Source organism: Dermochelys coriacea, chromosome 1 (genome assembly GCF_009764565.3).
Source record: "Dermochelys coriacea isolate rDerCor1 chromosome 1, rDerCor1.pri.v4, whole genome shotgun sequence".
Taxonomy (NCBI): domain Eukaryota; kingdom Metazoa; phylum Chordata; order Testudines; family Dermochelyidae; genus Dermochelys; species Dermochelys coriacea.
Window position 1 is genome coordinate 327,381,844 of NC_050068.2, and position 20,848 is coordinate 327,402,691.

A 20,848-nucleotide genomic window follows, 5' to 3' on the forward strand; every position below is an offset into this window, starting at 1 on the left:
CGGTTCTCAAACTATGGGTTGGGACCCAAAAGTGGGTCATCACCAGGGCTGGCTTAGACTTGCTGGGGTTTGAGGCCAAAGCCTGAGACCCACCACCCGGTGCCAAAAGCCAAGGGCTTCAGCATGGGATGGCAGAACTCAGGTTACAGGCTCCCTGTCTGGGGCTGAAGAAGCCCTTGGCTTCTGCTTTGTTCCCCCTCCCCCCGGGCAGTGGGACTCGGGCTTTGCTCCCCCCACCTCCCCAGGGCGGTGGAGCTTGGGCGGGCTCAGGCTTCAGTCCCCCCCTGCCTGGGATCATGTAGTAATTTTTGTTGTCAGAAGGGGCTCGTGGTGCAATGAAGTTTGAGAACCCCTGATTTAAGGTGTCAAGAAAGTTTATCTTTGCATCCTGTCCTGAGGTGACATGTATCCAATCAACATGGGGTTGAAATCCCTCCTTATTTATTTTTTATTTTTATAGCCTCTCTAATCTCTCAGAGCATTTCACAGTCACTATCACCATCCTGGTCAGGTGGTCGGAAGTATATCCTACTGGTATATTCTTAGAGACTAACAAATTTATTAGAGCATAAGCTTTCGTGAGCTACAGCTCACTTCATCGGATCCACCAAATGCATCCGATGAAGTGAGCTGTAGCTCACGAAAGCTTATGCTCAAATAAATTTGTTAGTCTCTAAGGTGCCACAAGTACTCCTTTTCTTTTTGCGAATACAGACTAACACGGCTGCTACTCTGAAACCTGGTATATTCTTATTATTCAAGCATAGAATTATGTCCATAGAGATTCTGGGGTACAGTTTGGTTCATTTAACCTTTTTAATTCATTTGACTCTACGCTTTGCTTCACATATATTGCTATTTCCCCACCAGTACGACCTATTCTGGCCTTCCAATATATTTTGTAACCTGGTATTATTGTGTCCCATTGATTAGCCTCATTCCACCAAGTTTCTGTGATACCTATTATATCAATATCCTCATTTAATATGAGGCACTTAAGTTCACCCATCTTAGTATTTAGACTTCTAGCATTTGTATATAAGCACTCAAAAAAAATCACTTTTTAGTTGTCTGCCATTATGTGATGTAATTGAATGGGTCTCTTTTTCAAAGGCAAAGGTAAGAATTTTATCATCTGCCATCCTCTCCTCCTCGCTAGGATATAGAGAAAGTCCATTAATAGATACTCCCCTAAGGGATGTCTCTGTCAGAACCACGTGCTATTCTGCACCTGTTGGCTTTCCCCCAGCCTTTTAGCTTAAAAACTGCTCTATGACCATTTTAATTTTATTTGCCTGCAATCCAGTTCCGTTTTGGTTTAGGAGGAGCCCATCCTTCCTATATAGCAGAGTTCCCCAAAGTGTGTTGTGTGCCCCCTAGGGGAGCGCCCCCCAGGTCCTCTCCGCCCCCAGCCGTGTTCCTGGATCCTGGCCTCTCACCTGGCCCCGTCCCCAGCCTCGGTGCAGTTTCGTGCCAGGCCCCAGCCTCGGTTGCTGGCCATGGCTCCGTTCCCAAGGCTGGGAGAAATGCCGGGAGCAGAGCTGCACCTGGCCGTGGGCCCGGCTGCCAGCCTCCACAACGGCCTGGCTGTGGCTCTGCTCCTGCCCCCAGCTGTGGCCCCAGCCATTAGTCCCCTTACTCCTGACTGCAGCCCCACTCCACCCCAAGCCATGGCCTGCTCCTGGCCTGGGGGGTGGGCATGACCCTCAAAAGTTTGGGGACCACTGCTTAGGCTCCACCTGTCTCAAAAGGTTCCCCAGTTCCTAATAAATCTTAACCCCTCCTCTCTACACCATTGTCTCATCCATGCATTGAGACTCTGCAGTTCTGCCTGTCTAACTGGCCCTGCATGTGGAACTGGAAACATTTCAGAGAATGCTACCATGGAGGTCCTGGACTTCAATCTCTTACCTAGCAGTCTAAATTTGGCCTTCAGGACCTCTCTCCCATCTTCCCTATGTCATTTGTACCTACATGTACCATGACTAGTAGCTCTTCCCCAGCACTACACGTAAGTCTTTGTAGATGTCTCAAGAGATCCACACCTTCATACCTGGCAGGCAAGTCACCATGTGGCTCTCCTGCTCATTGCAAACCCAGCAATCTGTGTTTCTAATGATTGAATCCCCCATTGCTATTACTTGTTTTTTATTTTCTTTGTCTTGTTGCTGCAGCTCTAACCATACATCCTTCCCACACTGCAAGTAATAGTAATACTGCTTATTATTCTCACAGCGTTCTTTTACTTGCTGATTGGGACCTTTTTCTTACTAGCCACAAACCATAAAGCAACCATTATTTTCTTAACCAAGCTTAAAATAACGTTAATTCTTTTAATGTCATAGCCATCTCTATATTCTCCACCTTAAAACCTTACATACTATGTGGGTTTTACATTAAGCATTTCAAACATTCTTCTACGATTTTGCAACATCAAATACAAAATCAAAATTACAATCACATAGAGAACTACCAAAGCTTTGAATCACAGTCCACACCCTGGGTGTAATCCCATGTCATGTGCTTCTTTCCACCAGGAGAAGTTAGTTAACTCCTGAATTCCTTGTTCTTGGCTATTAAGCTTTTAAAATCCAAGCTCAAAGGAGGAATACAATGCCAAGACTTGGATACTGCTTTTAAAGCATATTCCTATCATCTGAATTCAGCCTGTAATTTAGTTATATTATGAAAAATGGGTTTGGGAAGTAAGGTCTTTCCATTTATCACTGCAGTGAATCTTGGCCAATGAAAATAACAGTTTTTGGGTCCATATCAAAAATGGTTACTTTCAGCCACAACCCAACATTTATCTTTGCCAGCGTGAGCAGTTTTGACTTCACCAGTTCCCCAGTATCTGTACTGTGCTGTTTGGAGATTGCTTTAGGTGTCCCCCAACTGCAAGCAACCGGACAAGTCTGGAGCTTTCCATACCGTGTCATTATCTTGCAACAGTATTTGAGGAGGAAAAACAAACTCTTTTAAAATCTTATTTCTTCCAATATTCCTACTCTGACAATGTGTTTCAATGACCTGGGATGGATAGCATAAGTGGCATAAGGACCCCTGTGTCTTTTCCACAATTAACATGATGGTATTGGACCTGAGGGTTTTGTTTTACACCAATCAGTATGATCTCTGCCATACCAAGTTTTCAATTTCTCTGTGGTGATAAAAGTGGGAAATTTACCTTTCTCTATATCTGTGAGGGTGCCTTGATTTTGTGTAGTGCATACTCTCCATACACAGAACATGTTATGGCCCCCGCTATTGCGCTGCTTTGATGATATTCATTGGTTTGGTTAACTATTTCATTTACTTTATGCTGTACTTCCCTAAGCAAATTAACTATATATGCATATTATATACATTCAAAAGTTCTTAATTAATGAGTTCTTTGCTTTGCTCATTCATTGGGCTCAATACAGCTGCAGCCATTGTGCTGGAATGCTCAGTCATGTTCCCACCAGGTCTCTGTGTCTGTCTGGTTTCAGATTGATGCTCTGGCTTCAAACGATCCTGGTACATCACTGGCAAATAGGCCCAACGGGCTTCACCTTTGAATTGATTCAGGTGCCTTTACCTCTGCATTTTTTAACAAGATCTTTCCCATAATCATTTATCATTTTGCCATAAAATTGGACAAACTGTTGTGGGCATATTCCTTTTGGCGAATGCAGTGAAATCAAATTAAACAGTTATATGTATAAACTGAACATCATGGTACAGCACTTCTTTAAGGAGCCTTAATATCAATTCATCACTGGATCCTGCCTCCATCTTAGGGCATTCTGAGTTTTTGTTTTTCAATTTATGGTATTTGTTCCACCTTAGTTCTACCTTCCCTGATTCTCAAAAGGGTATATATTAATAAGCCCTTGTTTGATTAAATTTTACAGGAAACACAAAACAGGTATTATACCCCTTATACCTAGTATACACATATGGAAAGTTCAAGGTACCATTCACAAAATAGAGATTGATGCTGTGATTGTCAGTTCGTACACAATCACCTTGTTTTTACTTGTCCTCAGGTCACTTGCATGTGATATCCAGTAGCATTGTTTATTTCACACCATAACTGAATTGGACTTTCAGCTGTCATTTCAATATATCCTGAGATTGGGATTGTTGTTTCTGTGTTTTATTGAGTCATGTTCTCCAGGCACAATCACACCCGCCTCTGTACACTACCAACAGCCTGAAAAACAAACCACAAGTTCTGGTGCTCCCTTAGTGAGAACCCCTAAACAGTTTTAACTGAGTAGCATATAGCCATCAATCCTTGCGTTTAGATCCTGATTCTATCAATACTAGATACATTGCAGCACTGGCTATTTGTATTATATAGTAAGGGCCTCCCCACCTTGATGTTGGAAACAGAGTTTTATCTGGGATTAAATGCCTCATGATTGCTGTTTTTCTTGCTCGCTTCCTCATGTCTGGAATGAGCTTTTACTTTTACATATATCGCTGAATTACCCAGTTTAGTTGCTCATTTCCATACATAGCACAAAAGGGCTTGATAATGTAAAGGCTTGTGATCTGCACTGGAAAATAAATTCATACTCCACCCAGGGAGGAATGTTAAGGCATCACAGATTTTTTGAGAGTCTGAGCATATTACACCAGCCAGTACTTTACAGAGTGATAATGCCTCCACAGCAGCAGCCAATTCCACATACAGTGCTGAGTCTGTACTACATCTGCACAGGTTCAGTCTAAACCGAGGGAGCCCAAATTGCAAATTCTGTGACTGGGGTCCCTTTTTCGGATGACCCATCAACATGTATTGTCAGAACCTCGAGGTGCAGCCCTTCAGAATTTAAATAAAGTACTGCATATGATGTGTTGTCACCCCTGGGGTGCAGTCTGGGAGCTGTGGGAACTGCTGTGTCCCCTAACCTCCCCAGCTGGGCAGGCCTCACTCCCCACACAAGGAAACACCTGGGAACAAAGACTGAACCGGGGAAAGTGCTGGGGGGATTTCTAGCCTGTGTATGGAAACTTGGAGGACTGCTTGTATCATCAGTCAGGATGAGAAATTGCTAATTCATGTCCAATCTATCTAGTATGTTAGGTTTAGTTTGCGTTTTTGTTTATTTGCTAGATAATCTGCTTTGAGCTGTTTGCTATCTTAAAATCTAGCTTTCTGTAATTAATAAACTTGTTTGCGTTACCATAACCTGTTGCTGCGCTACACTACATGTTATAATAGGGGTGAGGGCCACTTTTCCAGGACACGCATGTGGAATAACACAATTAACAGTCCAGCAGGCAATGGTGAGGGTTATTTCAGAGGACAGACTTCAATTTGATACTCTTCCTGGGGCAAGGACCACTGTGTCAGTCTAGGACTAGACACTGTACCATCTTTGATTTTACCAGACAAAAAGATACTTTAAGGGAGTATGAGCAGTGAACAGTTGTGTGTCCTAACCCTATCAGATATCTAAAATGTGTCAAAACATGTTTTTCACAGGGGCTATGCTGATTTTCAACTCAATTCAGTACCCTGTAAACATAAGCAATAGGTTCTTTTTTCCCCCCTGTCATGATAGTCCTGAGTTAACACAGCTGAAATGGCTGTGTCCCTGGTTGCTAAAAAGAATCCAAAGGTTTTGTGGTGTGAAGCACTGGAGTTTATGTTAAAACCTCTTTAGACTGCTTGGATATGCTGAGATGTGTCAATTCCCACCTACCTTTTCAGGAGCTAGTACAGGGGTGCAGCGATTGCTTCATAGTCAGAGATGAAGTCTTGACAAAATCCTGTCATGCCCAGTGGGGGATAGCAGTGCAGTTTCTGAGGTAGAGAAGGGTAGCTCTAAAATCACTTAACTTTTTATTTGTCTGGAGCTTGCTGGCCAGGTTGCAGGGTTAGTCCCAGGAAGGAAACCTGGTTTCCAAACAAGGTTTACAGTGCTTTTAAATGGCTTTCCCTGTCAGCAGTATGCATCAGAATATCATCTATGTATAGCATATCATTAATAGATTTAACCCAAAGCCAGTAGTTGTATTTGTTTGCAACCTAGGGCATTTCAATCTATTATACAATTACTTAGTTTTAATACAGTTTTTTTTTCCATTTACAAAACATCACCAAAGAGATTTTCATTCCCTAATAACATTTACTTTACATCACAATTAATCATAACTTTTTTAATGGTTCCATTTCTTATATTCACTGATCTTTCTTGGTGCTGAGTTGGTTTCTGCTTCCAAAACGCACAGCCATCTGAAGAAGAAAACACAAATTAACATTGCTCCTCTTTGTAGCTTTTATAGGAACTTAATTAATTAGCATGTTTTGCTTACATTACTTTTACCCCTTTTACAGCATACGCTGCATATTCCATGGGGGAAATGCATAATGCATTCTTTCCATAGTTTAACTTCCACTTTTATTTGTTATCACATTATATTAGCCGTGTCAGTTTTCACATGAAGTGTAACTCTTTGGTTTTGTGCTTCAGCATTCCCATGAATTCTTATCAAAGTAGCTGTCTGCTTACTCAGGGCCACCTTAAAGCTCAGTGTTCCTAACATTTCTTCTCTTGTGCACCTGTGTTTGACAAAAAAGTCTGTCAGTTTTGCAACCTTGAATGAAAGATGCAAATAGATTTTTAGTGAAATCTTTTAAAAGCCAATTCATTTTAAAAGACAAAATAGGGATTTACAAACCAGGAGTGTTTGTTCAGGTCCTTAAAACCTTATGTAATTACATAAATATATTTACATTTAAAAAAAACCAAACAAACATCCATTGCACTGCTTTAATTGCCTTTTACACAGCTGTACTCAGATTACATTCCCTTGTGCATTCAGAGGCAAATTCCAATGGAAACCCCTTATTTCCTTGTTGTGATTTTGACTAAATCGTCCATAGTCAAATGATTTAAATCAGAGTGTGCTGTAGCTCACGAAAGCTTACACTCAAATAACTTTGTTAGTTTCTAAGGTGCCACAAATACTCCTTTTCTTAAATCAGAGTGTCTCTGTGCCTGCAGCAGTCATTTATAATTGATTATTTACAGACCATTCCTTTGGGAAAAGGTCCCATTTTCCTTCAGAATAGCTGAAAAGGCTTCTGGGGCCAAAAACAGTGGTGGTAGTAGCCACCACCCGACCCCACTGTATAATTTGACTACTAGGGTTCCACCCAGCATGACTATACCAAGTTGTACTGCCATAATTGGGTTTTCTTATCAAATCAAGCATTCTCTTCTTATAACACTTTCACACTTTAAGGTTTCCACAACCCCGACTGTTTAATTCCTTCCAAACTCTGCAGTGTTAATTTGTGCAAAAGCTCCTTTTAACCCCTCTCTCCCTTTCCTTAAATCACTTACTTATCTCCCAAAGTGACACATTTATCAGCCAGGTTTCAGAGTAGCAGCCGTGTTAGTCTGTATTCGCAAAAAGAAGAGGAGTACTTGTGGCACCTTAAAGATTATCAAATTTATTTTAGCATAAGCTTTCGTGAGCTGTAGCTCACGAAAGCTTATGCTCAAATAAATTTGATTTATCAGCCAATTTCTCTTGGCTGCACTGAGCTTATCTTTGTGCTTTTTTGCACTCATTCTTCAAGGTGGTGCACTTTGCCTGCAAAGAGTTAGCCTCCAAGTACAGTTTGCTGTACAGTTAGCCTCAAAGTTAGCCAAGTTTACAGTTTGATATACTTGCAAAGAGTTTGCTCCAAGTACAGACCTTTGCTGTGCTCTGCCAGGCATTCTTTTACATAGCGATCCGAAGTACCTCCCTCTACTCCCCTTCTGTTACTGAATTTCTCTTTAGAAGAAACTTCTGTACTTGCCCCAGAGGATAGGTCGCTACCCCTTCACTCTGAGGATTCAGAGCTGAAATTAAAGTCTGACGTCCCTTTGTGGTCTCCAAAATGATGGAATTAATATTTGAAATTATGAATATTAATGTGGGAAACCACCAAACACTAATTTAATCATAAAATCCTTTATTAAATCCAAAGGAATTATACAGTTGCTCTAAACATTCCCCCAAAGCTTAAATAATAAGCAATTTACTACATCCAAACAGTAACCAAACATTTATAGGTATTTAATCAAGATACTTACAACCGAGATAAACCTAGGGTGCTTAGACCCATATTGGTTGGCTCCAGTGTGGTCAGGCAGGTATTAGCAACGAACCCTTTAAGAGTTTACTTTTTATACCCTTTAACAAACAAGTGATGTCATTACCAATTACTGATTTCAGCTAGAAACCAATTTGAGACAACTCACCCTTATTTCCAATCTTAACCCAGATAAAATGTACAACCTCCTTTCTTTCCAAGGCCCTTCCTCTCTATCTCTTCCCCTCCTTCTTGCCAACCAACAGAATAGTGGGAAGGTTTGTTTTTGTTTATTTTAAGTCCATTTTTCTTTGTACCTGACACAGCTGGCGATTTTTCAAACATCCCCCCCCCCCCCACCTCCTCTCACAGAACAAAGGACAAATTTTCCATCCCAACCTGCAGATCCTCCAGCTCAAGGCTTGGCTCCTTCGTGGTTCCAGCACAGAGAGAGCTGCTGTTCTGAGGAGGTGCAGGAAGTGCTATTACACAGTAGAAAATCAGCTACCCAACACACTTACCTGCAAAGTGGATTAGGTTTCAGGTTTGGTGCAATTCCAGACAAATTACCCGGAGTCTTCCACCTTCCCTGTGGTATAGGACTATATGCTGGATCTCAAGAGGTCAGGGCCATCCCTCAGTTCGGTCAAGGTGCACCTTGCAGTTATAACAGCTTTCCATCAGCAAATAGAGGGATTCTTGGTTTTCGCCCATCCAACTACAAAGAGATTCCTCAAGGGCATAGTGAACCTCTATCCCCAACCCAGACACCCCACTCCAACATGGGACCTAAATCTAGTTTTAAAGAGCCTGACTAGAATGCCCTTTGAACCTATGGTCACTTCTTCAATTACATACCTGTCAATGAAGATGGCAATTCTGGTGGCCATCACCTTGACAAGGAGAATAGGGGAGATAGCAGCACTAATGGCACCCCTCCCCCCCTTCACAGTATTCTTTAAAGATGAGGCTGCTCTTAGGCCACTTCTGAAGTTCATCCCCAAGGTGACCTTGTCTTTTCACATAAACGGCTGATTCATCTCCTAACCTTTTATTCAAAGCTCTATCATGATACCAGGGCAGCTATACTGCCTACACTAGACATTAGGAGAGTGTTAGCCTTTTATCTGGACAGGAAAAAGGCCTTTAGAAAATCTCCTAATCTTTTCCTCTTCATTATGGAAAGGTTAAAAGGCGTAGCAATATCGGCCCAAAGATTCTCCAAATGGGTCTCAAATGTAAGAACAGCCATACTGGGTCAGACCAAAGGTCCATCTAGCCTAGTATCCAGTCTTCCGACAGTGGCCAATGCCAGGTGCCCCAGAGGGAATGAACAGAACAGGTAATCATCAAGTGATCCATCCCATTGCCCATTCCCAGCTTCTGGCAAACAGAGGCTAGGGACACCATCCCTGTACATCCTGGCTAATAGCCATCGATAGACCTATCCTCTATGAACTTACCTAGTTCTTTTTTTAACCCTGTTATAGTCTTGGCCTTCACAATATCCTCTGGCAGGGAGTTCCACAGGTTGACTGTGCGTTGTATGAATAAATACTTCCTTTTTTTTGTTTTAAATCTGCTGCCTGTTAATTTCATTTGATGATCCCTAGTTCTTGTGTTATGAGTAAATAACACTTCGTTATTTACTTTCTCCACACCAGTCATGATTTTATAGACCTTGATCCTATCTCCCCTTAGTTGTTTCTTTTCCAAGATGAAAAGTCCTAGTCTTATTACTCTCTCCTCATACGGAAGCCGTTCCTTACCCCTAATCATTTTTGTTGCCCTTTTCTGAACCTTTTCCAATTTCAATACATCTTTTTTGAGATGGGGTGACCACATCTGCACGCAGTATTAATTGTATTAACCACTGCTATCATGGTTGCACATTGTTACTTCCATCCATAATCTGCACACATTTGATGAGGTTGGTTTCCACCTCTGTCGCTTTCCTCAAGACTGTTCCTGTCTCGGAAATCTGTACGGCAGCAACTTGGGAATCTGCTCATACCTTCGCAGAACACTTGTGTGATTACTGGAGACTCTGCTTCCGATGCTATGTTCAGCTCCACAGTGTTCTCATCCATAACAGACTCGACTCCGAAGCCCCAATCTCCCATTGGGGATCCTGCTCGGGAGTCACCTACAGTGTAGCACCCACAGGGACATTACTCAAAGAGGAAGAGGAAGTTACTCACTGTGTGCAGTAAGGATGGTTCTTCAGGATGTCCCCCCCTCTTGGTGCTCCCCAACCCACTCTCCTCCCCTCTCCTTCGGCGTTCTCAATTGAGGCTTCGTGGTAGAGAAGGAATTGAGGGTGGTTTGCCTATGCAATGCTAATTAGTCTCAAGGCACAACAAAAGGGAGGGAAAGGGCATGTGCGGGCTGAACGGACACTGCTATCAAATATCTCTGATCAATAGTACAGGGATTAGAGAAACCTAATCCACCTAATCTCTGATCAATTGACACACCTACAGTGGAGCACCCATAGGGGGACACATCTCGAAGAACTATCGTTACTGCACAAAGTGAGTAACTTCATCTTTTTATTGTCCCAGCTTTCTTTTATTTGTTAATTGGGGCCTTTTCCTTTCTAGCCACAAACCATAAAGCAAACATTATTTTCTTAACCAAAACCTAATTGTTTTAATTTCATAATCATTCCTACATATGGCTCGAGTGACTTCAGTGCTAAGTTGCTGTTTATCTATAAGAAATGGAAAAGTTCTGTCTCTGACTTAGAGTCCTCTGGGTCTGGAAGGAGATTTGTTCTTGGTTCTTCTGCCCACAGTACTGATGAGAGACTGTTATCAAGCTCCTGTTTTGGTTTCAGCTGAGGTTCTGGAGAGTGTTGAGCTCTTAGGCTTTGCAGGTCATCATCTTTAGAATCTTCATGCCTCAGCAGTTACATTTCTCCCCCGTGACTCTTCCTACTTCAATTGCAAGTGCATGGATCTGGGAACCTTCTTGGTCAGGCTTTGAATCAGTTGGGATGGATCCATTGACTTAGCCTGGGGTTGTTGCCTCCGCTAGCCATCTTTTGGACCTGAGGAGGTCTATAAGTTAGATCATCTTGTGCTGCAGTCATCAGATCTTCAATCAAATCTGATGACGTTTGAAGATCCCTGTTGATTGCCCCCTGTCCTTTGGGGTTCTACAAACACTTAAATTAAATTGATTTTATTCATCATGGCCCATATTAAATGGTCTCAGTGTGGTCACCCCTCACTGCCAGGCATCTCACTCATCCTCCTAAGAGGTCCTGACCCTCTCCATTAAAGACTCCTCCACCATTCACAGTTTGGGTAGATATTTTTTTCTTGAAGATGACTGGGTATTTGGGATAGAACCTGAAAAAAGCCTTGTGTTGTTCAAGATCTGAGTCTCCTCTCTCTCTCTCTCTCTCTCTTTTTTTTTTTCTCTTCCAACTCTATGGATGAACTGGTATTTACTAAGGCTACATTTTCGCATGAGCTAAATCTGTTTCATAGGATGCTGGCTAGGCTAGCATAACTATTGAGTATGTCTTTGGAGGTTGTTAGTGGAAAAAAATACTACTAGCTATTTAACGGAGTGGAGGGAAAGAAATGCAAAAACAGGTGGACCCTTGCCCCAGAACATCCTCCCTTGCTCCTATTGCAGAAAGCTCTTCAGACAACTGGGAGAGCCGAGGCTGTGCAAAAAACTTCTGTGTCACGCATCCCCAGCTGTACGTAAATTTTCTGGCAGGTGTGTCTGCACATGTCCCTGCCAGAATTGGTCCTAAACCTTTTGAACAAGTCTGTTTTTAGGAATGTGTGTGTTTTCAAGAAAAAGTGCATGATCAAAGAAATTTCATGAGATTGTTACATAAAACCCCTGCTTTATTGTTGTTGACTTGTCGTGCCTCTTATATTTATGGATTGCATTTCTAGGAATTCTTTTGAATTATTTTTTCAGCTTTAATTATGAATATACTTTTTGTAGGTTTAAATTGGACATTCAGCAGTATTTAATTGAAGGGGAAGGTGAAGAAGTTTCCATTAAATTATTGGAGGGATGCTGGTCTGGGTGTAGTTAAAGTTGCAGCCAGTCCCACTACAAACCCAGTTTTCAACATTATTTTTTCTTCCCTAACTTCATCAAAACTAAAATAACCCTAGGCCACAGCTCATTTTAGGGCAGAATACTTCTGGAAAGTTTGGGGCCCATCACAAGGAATTTGAGGGATGGTTTAAAATGTCATAATTATTCACTTTTCATAGATTTTCCTAATACTTCTTTAACTTGACATATCACTGAAATATTCACATAAAAACTTCAAATTTCAATCTACCGGGCATCCCTAATGAGTAGAAGAACCTGCCCTAGGTTTTTGTGAGAGAACATGTAGCTATTTAAAAGTATTCTTGTGAGAATACAAAAGTGCATACATCGATACCTGTATGTATTTGGAAGTGTATATAATACGTACGAGTTAGATAATACATACCAGTTTGATGCATGCATAATACATGCACATTAGTTTGATACACGCTTTGAAAAGTGTACATGGTCCATGTGCGAAAGGACGTGAGGCTGGGCACAGTTGGCAGGAAACCCCAGAGGGTGCAAGTAGGTTTGTTCTGGAAGGAGCACAGCAGGGAAAAGGAATTAGTATGGAGAATGGAAATGAAGCAAGACAGTTTAGGAAAAAATGGGGTCCATTCTGATTAGCTTCCAAGCTCTGCCAGTCATGTCAGAGCTTGGAAGGGCAGAAGGGATGGATACTTGTCACTGAGCAATTCTTAAAATATATAAAAAGTCCTAGCAGAATTTCTTGCAGAAAACTTTTACCTAGAATTAGTGATCAAAGTATCTACCCCTCAGCCAAAGACCCCTAGAGAATGTTATAGTTTCCTCAGAATGCACTAATCTGAGGCTTGTCATGTCAAATTCAGGCTCCATTTTACAAAAACATCCAAATGGTCGGAGTATGCAAAAAGCCTTTGCTCAGCCTCCATAGGGATACCATGGGAACAATCAAAAACCTAATCATGCCATCACACAAATTTATTGAGAGAAATGTGTTTTTTGTCACTGGTGATGTATCTGAGTAATGGAGAGATGAGAATAAGAAGCTGTATTGGAAAAGTATGAGAAGGGACAAAGTTAAAGCTGTTTGCAGGACCACATCTGCAATTGCTAATGTTCCAAATGAAATGTGTGTGTGAAGTCAATTCTTAATTTGGGCTTTCTAATGGTTTTTTGTTTGCTTTGTTTTTTGATGATATATAATTGTCTGTTTGACAAAATAGAGTCAATGAAAACTCTTGTGTAAAGACGAGGTATTCTCATTTTGTAAATAGTAATAATATTCATAGCAATACTCATGGAACTCACCAGTATAAACTGAAAAAGTGTTGCCTTAATTTGCTTGTCTCATGAATGATAAATGACTTTCAGATAGTCTTTGCATACAGTGTTAGCAATAGGACATGCTGTACCTATGGATACCAAACTGAAGTGCATTTCATTGTATTTGATACTAGAAACATCCACTGTTGCAGATGATTTTATTAGTATTCACTCTAATTTTATTTAGCTTTTCTTTGAGAGGTTGGTTCTTTTTAAAGCCAGTATCATTAAGTATATTGTAAATACATGCTTTCTTATCAAAAGAAGGCAGAAGGCTTGAAGGTAGGAACATAATAGAAGTATGTTTACAGTGGTTTTTAGATCTAGTATACTAATTTCAAAGGAAATAATGCCTTCAGAATGTGTTTTAAGAAAGGTTTTTCATTTTTTTCAACTGAATAAAACACTGGATGGATGGGTTTATTTTCAGGGAGAACTGTAGTAACATACTACACTAGCCTGCCTAGTTTAGGCATACAGTGGGAAGAGAGACTGAACAAGTAATAATCAAGAATAATGAAAACTTTCTAACAGAACATTTTTATATGCAGGAGAACTCCGGCACATTACCAAGCTAAAACCTTGGAGCCTTTTTGATGTGCTTGTGGAAAAATATGGTTGGCCTCATGAAGATGCTGCACAGTTCACAGATTTCCTGATTCCCATGCTAGAAATGGTTCCAGAAAAACGAGCTTCAGCTGGAGAATGCCTTAGGCATCCATGGTTGAATTCTTAGCAGAATCTTCAAATGTAACATTGAACCAGCAACCACTTCCAGTGCATCGGACCTAATGGTGACTGTCACAAATTCTTTAACAGGATCACAAGTGAGCTGGCTTCATCCTCAGACCTTTATTTTGCTTTGAGGTACTATTTGACATTTTGCTTTTTGTGCACTGTATTCTTGGGGAAGGGTAGTCTTGTCTTCAGCTGGTAGTTTACTGACCCACTCTCTTCAGAAAACACTTAACGTGTCTTTAAACATAATTTCTTGTGTTGTGTGGCATTCAAATGTCAAACTTTTGAACAAACTATTCCCCCCCATCCCTCTGTGTTTTGGCAGGTTTTGTAACTATTTATGATGAAATATTTTAGCTGAGTATTATATAATTTACAAGTTTGACATTATCAAGTCAGAACTGAGAAATGGCAAGGAATTGTACAATTTTATTTTCTGACAAAGGGACATCATTCTTGTATTATAGTGTATGTAAATGCACCCTGTAAATGTTTATTCCATTTAAATATGGGATGGGACTCAGATTTCAGAGTAAAGCTACTAAGTTTAAAGAGCTTTGTAGCATACAAATTGCATGTAGCGGACTTCAAGCTGCTTTAAGGATTTGTGTAAACTTTCCATTTTGTAGAAGTTCCTGTACATTAGATTATAAACAAAGTGGCTCTGGTTTACAAGACTTCATTCCACCAATGGCACTTTAAAGGAAGGCTAGACTTCTTTCTAATGATAAAGTATGCATTATCATTTAGCCCTCCCTTTTAGAATTTTTGCCTATTTTAAGTGCTTTTAAGGAGAAAATAGCAATTTCCCTTACAATGTGATAGTGAAAACATGGTACCATATGGTGTTGCCTTTTCATAAGCACTGTAATTTGTACTGTACCCAAAAGATTAAAAGTGAGCATGGGAAATATTCTGTCTAGGATTACTGATCTTTTACAATAATATATGCTTGGGGTACAAAAAGGATTGACCAAAAAGCAAATAAACATTGAATTATTTTGTCCTCTAAATTATGAGACAGCTCATGCTCATTCCATTCATAGCTTTACATGCTCCGAAAACAAATTGCACTAGCTTTTTCCCCCCATGAATTGACATATATAGCAATTAGTTTGCCCTTTGTAAATTGCACGCAAAATTCTAAATGTTTCCAGGGGGTGAAAAAAGCTAAATAGACTCAAATTCATAGGCAATACAGATTTTAGAATGTAAAATATGGAGGTGTATTTTGCCCTCTTTTAGAAGTCAGTGCGGTGAATGTAAGTTTATTTCTGGTTTTACGTAATTATGGTGCCACTTTTTTGACTGTCCATTTTAAATTTATTCACATGCCTTTCTTTGCAATAACTAGATTGTGAGAAGATAGCTCTGTGTTGTAACAATAACCAATTGTTTGAGGTGCTTGCAGTTGTCTAATTAAAGTGTTTTGTTTTTTCAGACATTGTGCTGGTCATTCAAATGCTTGATAATGGTAAATCCAACTGTTTGATAGTCACATTTCTCAGTAGGTTTTTTAACCTAGCATACTGGAAATACCAGTTGACAATTCATTTGTAAAATTTCTGTATACATGCTTAAAATATTTTACTTAATACAGCAGAGCTGAAATGGCATTCCACAGAACTTGTTTAAGTTAAAGTAACCTTTGCTTGCTTTTTTGCCCTTCTATGTATAATTAAAAATGAAGATTATTTGGTAGAGTACAACACAATATGCTATTATTCAAGAGACTTGCAGCCACATTTGGGTTTCAAAGCAGAGAGCAACAGCAGCCATCTACTTAAGGACTTCATATTGGAAAGCTGGTTTGTTTGTTTTTTTAAAAAGGCAGCAAGGTTAATATTGATAGTGTAAAGACAAAATGCTGCAATGAAAGCAAGAGAAGAGGGGAGGTAAAATTTTCTGTTTCACTGAGGATTTGCCTTTAGGTTCATCCTGTTGCAACAAGTGATAAATTTTCAATACAGGAAGGAAAGAAAAACTTAATTGAAATATTAGTTTAAAACATCACTTTCTAGGCACCAAACCAAATATTCCAATATATTACAGCTCTTTGCACTACTGTAGCTATTTTTACAAAAGTTACTGGTATCCTAACATTCACTTAATGGTGGTAACTTAAACAGTACCATTTCAGACACGTACTATGCTGTCTTTTACCCATTTCTTTCAAAAAGCTATAGCTACTCAATTTAAACTGACAAAATACGAGTTCTTGCTTCCAAGCTAGCTAATGATCCACTCACTTATTTTATGAATACAACGGCTTTGATCACCTCAGTAAAGAAATAAATTGTGGCTCTATAGGGTTGGGATAAGGAGGTTACTTGTTCAAAGCTCTGGTCATTGGCAATCTGATTGTTTAATTAGTTGGTGGTCTTGGCCAATTCCTAGTAGACTTTGGTTGCTAGACTCAGGAGAAAAAAAATACAAGGATGGGAGTAGTAATGGAACTGAATTGCCCTTCCTATAGTAGTAAGAAAATCGATTTCTAATGCTGTTACCAGTCCAATGCCTTCTTTCATCAGTAGCAGCTGCACATAAAGACAAATCAACAGTTCCTCTTTACTCAATCTGATATACTAGCTTTTTATAAACTGGTGGATTTTCTTGATTCTTAAAAACCTGAAAAAAAAAATTAACATCTACAATAAGCTACAGTAGAAAAATTACTTGACACCCCATGCCTTCAGCTAGTTTCACAGGACTAATTAAACTTTTACTGTTTCATTAAAATTACATATAGCCAACTGAATAAGTTTTAAGATCTGAAATAATTGGTCCTACTACCAGACTGATTAAAGGCTTGTCTATGTTCTATAGCATAAAAATGGGTGCACACATTTCTTCTGTATTCAATCAAGCATAGTGGCAGCATCTTAGCTACCAGACAGGGCTCTTATCCTAGATATAAAGTTAAACACTGAACTTGCATTTTAACAATAAGCTTTCTGGCTGCGTTTATTCATTTTTGTTAAGTCCATTACCCTCCATGTTACTCTTTAGCCACAAAAATATACCCATCTCCTCTCCTTTGGTAATAAAGTTCATAAATCTTTCATTTTTATGTTGAAAAGTCTTCTCTTCACAATGTAGGTGGTCGTTATTCATAAGTACTGCACAATTACAATGTCTTAGTGCATTACAGGAATTATTTTACAAAAATCTAATGAACCATACATATTGGAATTCTATTTTGAACTTTTAGAATAGGAAACGTACCTAGATAGGTACTAAAATGTGCAAATGTTCCTGTGGTCTATCTTCAAGATCAGAATAACCAATATTTGAAACGTGTTTGGTATGGATCTAGACTGTAACTGTACCAATGTATGAATATTTATCACGTACAATGCATAAATTGTGTGGATTAGTTTTGTATAATGTAACGTTTCAGTAAACTGACACTACACTGGTATTTCAAGTAATTTTTCCTCATCTCTAATCACTAAGATTAGCAGGAAAAGAACACACTAACCTTTAATGCAGTGATTCTCAAACTTATTTGATTGTTGCCCCCTCTTCTTTGTGGCTGAGTACTTTACACCACCCACCTTCAGAGCTGGGCAGCCGGAGAGCAGTAGCTGTGAAGGCAGCACAGAATTAAGAGTGGCATGTATTGTCACCCTTACTTTGGCAGTGTTGCTGGGTGCCCAGCCAGGAGCAGTTGCTCTCTGGCCACCCAACTCTGAATGTGCACAGTAAGTTCCCCATCTGCCCTGTAAAGCTTCTCATGTCCACCACGTTTGAGAACCCCTGCTTTAATGGACAACTTCACAGATGAAATTTGAGGTGGAATATGCAATTGGTCAGCTTTCCTCAATCAGGAAGAATAAAATATCCACAAAATGGGAACACAGTATTTTTGAAGAGGAAATAAAGTACTGCCATCACTTCTAATTATAGCACTCACAATCCTGGCAGATTTTTAAATAGCTGGACATGCAGTCACTTATAACCTTTTTTCGTTAAATACACAACCCTCAGGACAGTGTTAAAACTGACATAATTGTGATTTATTAACATGAATTAAAATGCCCAACCAGTGCTGCAATGTGACAGTATATTAAAAAATTAAAGATCATATACTGTACTACTTCCACAAATCACACATTTTTGCAAAAGAGACTTGTCATTATGTACAGTACTATATCAAATGAAAGAAGCCTTAAGCAATTTTACACGCAAAAAGAAACAGTATTTACAGCAGTTGTCAGAGATATTAGAAACAATCTATACATTAAATTACATTTCTGCAAATAATTGAAACAAAAGTCATGTCCACGCCAAACTATAAAAATCTGTATTGCATTGTTTTCTAGCTATATGCACACAAAGAACTGTTGACAGAAGAAAATGAAAAACCTATTCGTGCCATCTCTTATCAGTGTACTTATTTAATTACATATGTATAAAAAGTAATATAGAAAACAAACATTCACTAAATGAATTTAACTGCAACAATAAAATTTAAAGATTATGCAGCATCAAATCTACTGCCAGAAAAAACTGCTGGAATGTTCACTTACAAAATAAAAAGAAATACCTAATACTGGCTGAACAGCACATTTTCAGGAATTTTAAAAAAAGCAAAAAAAATGGAAAGAATACAATGAAAGAGCACTGGTGTTTGCTTTTATACAAAGTATCATGTACAAGCTTTAAAAAGTACCTTGAACAGGTACATATGAAATATACACAGTTTATCTTACAGAAACATTTTTAAAATGTTTAGGAGCAAGGGTCCCATTTTAATGCCACCCTGAACCATGGTAATTATTTTGAAAAGTTGGTGGCACCTGTGCTCTGTGAATAGGAATTTGTCCAGGCACTGGAGATGCCTGCTGAGGTCCTTGCACACCATGAGGAAGGGTTACAGAGCCAGGATGAGGACAGAACCCTGAAGCTGTATGTGTTGGAATACTGTTTGGTCCTTGAGGTTGGATATGAGGACCTTGACCTGGTAGAGGACAGTGAGGTCCTGTTCCAGCAGGCTGATGTTGAGGTCCAGGTCCTAAGGCTGTATGATGTGGGGCTTGTGATGAATAGGAAGATACACTTGAATGAGCACTTGAAGGAAAATGTGGGGGTCCTTGATGTGATGGATGGTGTATCCCTTGAGCTGATGCTGGGTGATGCCCAGAGCCTAAAACATTGGAAGGCGGAGGTGGCGGGGGTGGAGGAGCTGAATTTACTACATGCTGGTGTTGTGCTTGCAGACCTTGATGTCCTGTTGTGGAATGAGGAGGCTGATGGTGGGGCAGAGGACCTGGGGGTGGAGGTGGTGGTGGCAAATGGTGACCAGCAGCTTGAGAATGAATATGTGATCCCGGGGCTACTGCCACGGCATGAACTGGACCTACTACGTGTGCTACAGAATGCTGCTGATGGGAACTTTGCTGCTGTACAAGATGAGGTCCTGGAGCAGGTGGTGGTGGAGGAGGAGGAGGTACAGCAGATGCTGAAGCCTGATGATGAATACTGGGGTTCTGAGATGGCAAAAAATGCCCTGCAGTTACATGGTGTCCTGGAACTGCTTGCTGGCCTGTAGTGCCAGGAAGTGCTTGATTTGGTCCAGAAGAGAAAACAGTTTGTTGGGGTATGCTACCCTTTAACTGACTATAACTCTGAAAGTTTCCAGAGGGCTGCTGGTTTTGATAGTAAGTAGAAGAAGAAGGAGGTGGGGGAGGAGGTGGGGGCGGTGCACTGCTGTTCAAATTTTGTTGGTTAAACTGACTATAAGTTGCTGAAGATTGTCCTGAAGATGCCTGGGTGAACATCTGTCCACTAGCTTGCTGCTGACTACCAGGCTGAAGGTTCTGTGCTGCTGGATAAAAACTTCGGTGTGTCTCTCTCTGAGGTGTTCCAACTTGAGGTGACTGTGGATGATGAGGTCTGTATGGAGATCCTAACTGTTGTGAGTGAGGCTTTGGTGAAAGATAACCATGCTGTACAGGTGCGTGAGGAGTAGATGACTTAGGAGGGTTTTCTACATGAGGTGAAGGGGGACAGTGCAGTTTCAAAGGTGCAGAAGGCAGCTTTTGTGAATGGGGAAGTTGCTCTGTTGAACTACGCAAATGCGACTGAGATGGGTGAGTTTTTGAAAGTACTTGGACATTATTTGTCAGTTGTTTTTGTTGCAGCTCAGATTTTGGATGATTCGCATTCTCAGCCTCTGGAGCATTAACTGCAGTTTCCCAGTGAGAATCTGGTTTTGTGGGTGTTCTCCCAGTTGATTGCGCTGAAACTACAGGACCTGGTGAAGAAGGCTAGATAGATGAAGAGAAAGAACTAAGTCAGTGTAACTTTACCCAAAAATGTTTTAAAATATTATTATATATATATATATAAACCAGTTTCTTAAAAGTTCAATTACTTCTCTCATAAAAGTAAGGGTTTTAGAAATCAAAAAGATTTTGTTTTCCTTTGGCAGGTGCACAGGAGGTATGTTCATTATTTGAAGAAAAAGAAAAAAAACAAAAACGATAGATACAGTTAGAAGTCTAAGCTTCCTTAATGGTAGCATTACCCTCATGATACAGTGTTACCAAAATGAAACTTATTATTTATACTGCATACAAAGCATCCCAGGTTTAAAAAAAAAAAAAAGCACCGGAAAAGATGTTACTACTTGAAATA

General features: G+C 40.0%; 2 protein-coding genes across 19 annotated transcripts in view; one reads left to right on the forward strand and one right to left on the reverse strand.

Moving 5' to 3' along the window:
- The window catches only part of SRPK2 (SRSF protein kinase 2), a 307,828-nt gene extending 290,552 nt beyond the window's left edge, over positions 1-17,276 (forward strand). For 11 of the 16 annotated variants that reach the window (XM_043497309.1, XM_038401052.2, XM_038401083.2 and 8 more), the window contains one exon: positions 14,020-17,276. In XM_043497309.1, the coding sequence (XP_043353244.1) occupies positions 14,020-14,204 (185 nt within the window). In that variant the 3' untranslated portion in view covers positions 14,205-17,276. The remainder of the gene's footprint in view (positions 1-14,019) is intronic. The other 5 variants (XM_043497288.1, XM_043497282.1, XM_038401106.2 and 2 more) reach the window with 1 other exon arrangement.
- A 927-nt stretch (positions 17,277-18,203) lies between these two features.
- Positions 18,204-20,848, reverse strand: part of KMT2E (lysine methyltransferase 2E (inactive)) — a 114,964-nt gene continuing 112,319 nt past the window's right edge. For all 3 annotated transcript variants that reach the window (XM_038401030.2, XM_038401020.2, XM_043497241.1), the window contains one exon: positions 18,204-20,478. In XM_038401030.2, the coding sequence (XP_038256958.1) occupies positions 18,961-20,478 (1,518 nt within the window). In that variant the 3' untranslated portion in view covers positions 18,204-18,960. The remainder of the gene's footprint in view (positions 20,479-20,848) is intronic.